This window comes from Eleginops maclovinus, chromosome 16, assembly GCF_036324505.1.
Source record: "Eleginops maclovinus isolate JMC-PN-2008 ecotype Puerto Natales chromosome 16, JC_Emac_rtc_rv5, whole genome shotgun sequence".
NCBI lineage: Eukaryota > Metazoa > Chordata > Actinopteri > Perciformes > Eleginopidae > Eleginops > Eleginops maclovinus.
Window position 1 is genome coordinate 378,125 of NC_086364.1, and position 3,714 is coordinate 381,838.

The following is a 3,714-nucleotide window of genomic DNA, read 5'->3' on the forward strand; positions in this document are numbered from 1 at the left end:
ATCATCAAGATTAAGACAAATAAAGGCTTGAAAGATGAAATGAATCCATATATGAGTTTAATTGACAATGAAATAAATGAACTTTTCCAAGATAGTCTAATTTATTGAGATGCACATGTATTCTGTATAAAGTTTATATCGTCATGACCTTTATGCTGTGCCGACAGCTTTTTGATTCGGATTTTCATCATTAAAAATAACAATTTTACTGCAGCACTTATATTTGGTTACTATCAGAATTACTTCCATTGATGCATTGTAAAGGTTCAAATGGTTCAAATTAAATTAAACAATATGTGAAATGTAGTCGAAATGTCAGTATATTTAATCCTCCAATTATTTCACCACACAAGAAGAAAATATTTTGAAAATACAGTATGCACAAGTATGAAATACATGAAAATGTATCCCTAATTAAAGATGATGAAAGTTAATTAATATATTGTGACAGTTCACAGAAAGTCATTTTTTCCAATCATCACTTATTTCAATGACACAAACAGATTGTATATGTAGCATAATCTTTGAGGACTGTTTATCATGTTCAGAAAAAAATGTTTTGCAAATGTAGAAATATATTTATAACCATTCACTGGAAGTGCTCACTGACTCTTGTTAAGACAAAGTGAACCTCTCCATTGACAGCACAGATTTTTCATGAGGACGGGTCTGATGGTTTGATCCCTGAGTCCATAGATGAGAGCACTCAGACACCTCGGTAGGATACTCAAAAAAACATAGCATACGTTGTAAATCCGAAAAAGGATGGATCTGTCCTGTGTTCTAGCTATGGCTATAATGATGGTGGAGAACATGGAGGCAGTGAGGATGAGGCTTAGCTGAATCAGGTGAAGCAGAAGAGTTTGAAGAGCCTTTCTGGCCGACACTTTGTCTGTTGAGGCCGACCTAGCTGCGTGAGCAACTCCAATGTAGGAGCCGATGATTGCTAAACCCACTGAGAGAAAGAGAGTGCTTGCATGTGCCGTCTCAAAATCCTTAAAGATTGGTGCAAAAAAAATGGCTTCCTTACTGCATAACTCATTCATGTGCGGATTCAGCAAGATTTTTGTAAAGACATATAACAGCATAATAACTCGGCTAAGGATGTGGATAAAAGCAAAGGCCCACACCACAGCAATGGCTATGCCTGTAGTTCTCACAGTGAAAACAGAAGCATGCCTCAGAGGATGGCATACAGCCACGTATCTCTCCATAGACATCACAGCCAGGGTGAGAGGGGAGATTGATTGCGTGAAAACAGAGACCAGAACTAGGAAACCACATGCATAATAGGTCATTTTTACCTTAAAAGAAGATGGCAAAAACAGCAGAAGACTTGATACCAGGTGAACAGTGTCTGCAAAAAGCAGGTTGTACAGCAGAATATATCGGGATGTCTCACAAAACACCGGCTTACTCCTAAGGGTGTACAGCAAAACACAATTTATGAAAAGAAAAGAGCAGGTTGACCCAACAATTAACAAGGCAAACAATATTACCTCATAAGCTTCTCGTTGCGGCACACTAGCAGTGATGTTGGTCTTAGGCTGCAACAAAGACAACATTATGATCCTCTGTCTTTCTGTAGTTGTTCAAGTAGACTACAACACATACAAAATGCAACTCATCCAGATACCGAACTGCAAGTTATCGAGCCATGTTGCGCCGCCAAGGCAGAAGGTGCAGAGTAAGCAGCAGAGCTGATCTGGGGCAGTTTTTTCCTGCTGGGTACGGCATATATATCAGACTAGAGATGAGTGATGTAATCTTTTTACCCATGATGACACTCACTTGGGCGTTAGAGTCTTTTCAATACTACCATTGTCTGACTAAATGTATCTAAGGGAAAATGCCCATCAATGTATTGATTATTAGGTTTTATTGAACAACAGGGGGGGCACTCTCGAGGTAAGATGTGTCACATATTAGCAGGTGCTGCAGAGGATGCTTATTAAGCATAAATCTGTAAATTGTTTAACTGTTAATTTGTTCAGATTTATGTGAGCAGAAGGGGGTGCTAAAAATGAGTTTTAAAGCTAACAGTCGGTTAAAGGTCAGAGCCCACAACCAATTCTAAGTGCCATATTCAAATATTTTGTAGTTAGAAAAATGGTTGTAAAGTTCTGGGAGCTTTTGAGCTTACTAGACCTCAAACATGTATGAAGAAAGTTAAAGCTTGGTTTAATTATCTTGCTGCAAAACTTTTAAATTAATTCTTTTTGTATAAACCCTGAAAGCAATTAATACAATGAATGCTCTGACAAAATAAAAAACAACATTTGGTAAATCTTAAATCATTTGATCAGTTAAAAGAGGAATTGAATTCCCTGTCAAAGACTTTTGCAGAAATCTACAATTAAGAAATGTTCTGACAAAACATAAAGAATGGAATAAAGACTTGGCCTCTGCTCCAGTTGAAGAGTTTATAAAACAGTGATAAACAGGAAATGGAAATAAGAAAGTCATAGGCCAACAATACCAACTATGTTTTTGCCAAAAATGTGAATAATACATTACAGATAAAAGGGAGGTGGGAAATTGAAATGAATACAGATATACCACGGGATATGTGGGAAGGGATATGCACTGAAGCGCATCTATTCACGCTAAGTGTATGGAGAGAATTTAAATGAAAGGTGATTACAAGATTTTTCATAACACCAGAAATAGTAGCTAAAATGAGTCCCAACAAACTCAGATACAGTGGAGGAAATAAGTGATCCCCTGCCAATTTAGTTCATTTACCCACTTACAAAGAAATGAACAGTCTGGAATTTTTATGGTAGGTTTATTTTAAAGCGAGAGGACTTATTGAACCACTCCATGTGAGCCAGCATTTTTGTTGGTTGCAAGGGGATCAAATACGTATTTCCCACAATAAAAGCAAATCAATTTACATCTTTTTTTTTTATGTACATTTCTGGATTTTTTTTGGGTGATATTCTGTCTCTCACTGTTAAAATAAACCTACCACAAACATACAGACTGTTCATTTCTTTGTAAGTGGGTAAACTAACTGAATTGGCAGGGGATCAAATATTCATTTCCTCCACTGTAGATATTGGAGAAGTTGTGGTGCACAAGTAGGCAACCATACCCATGTGTTTTGGTCGTGCCCTAAACCAAGAAAGTGTTCAATGCCCTGAAGGAGGTATTCCACCAAAATGCAGTGATTTTCAACCACTGTGCCGCGTCTCACTAGTGTGCCATGAGAGATCGTCAGGTGTGCCGTGAAAAAATATCCAATTGCACTTCATTAGTCTTTTTTTTTTAAATTAACATTCATTAATTATTATCTGCAAATAATATGCCATCGTGGAGTGTCTGTGCTTTAATATAGTTACTGGCAGAGTAATGTAATATTCGTCCGGGTGGCAACAGGTAGCTAATTGCCTCGTTCCTTCTTATAGACAAGAGCATTAGTGACGCCTGCAACAGGTCGTGGTGACAGTGATGGAGAAGTTTTTAAAAAGAAAAAGTGCAAACTCCGAATTTGGCCCTGGACAAGATTCTGACCCAGATGAAGACCCTAGTGCAAGTGGTGGTAAAAAGAAAGCAAAGACGGTGAGCTCGAGGCAATACAACAAGAGCTATCTTTCATTCTGATTTACTTTCACCGGGGATCAGACAACACCGACTCCATTATGCTTGGTGTGTGGGGAGAAGCTGTCCAACAGTGCCATGGTGCCAAGCAAGCACCCGTCGCTTCTAAAC

General features: G+C 38.1%; 1 protein-coding gene across 1 annotated transcript; it reads right to left on the bottom strand.

Annotated features, from left to right (window-relative positions):
* Positions 1-602: 602 nt before the first annotated feature.
* Positions 603-1,565, bottom strand: LOC134877970 (odorant receptor 131-2-like). The gene has a single exon (XM_063903696.1). It carries the CDS (start codon positions 1,563-1,565, stop codon positions 603-605), a length of 963 nt encoding a protein of 320 aa, XP_063759766.1.
* Between the last annotated feature and the right edge of the window lie 2,149 nt (positions 1,566-3,714).

Coding starts and splice junctions, on each gene's coding strand:
- LOC134877970 (XM_063903696.1), bottom strand. CDS start 1,565: ATGTTGTCTTTGTTGCAGCCTAAGACCAACATCACTGCTAGTGTGCCG.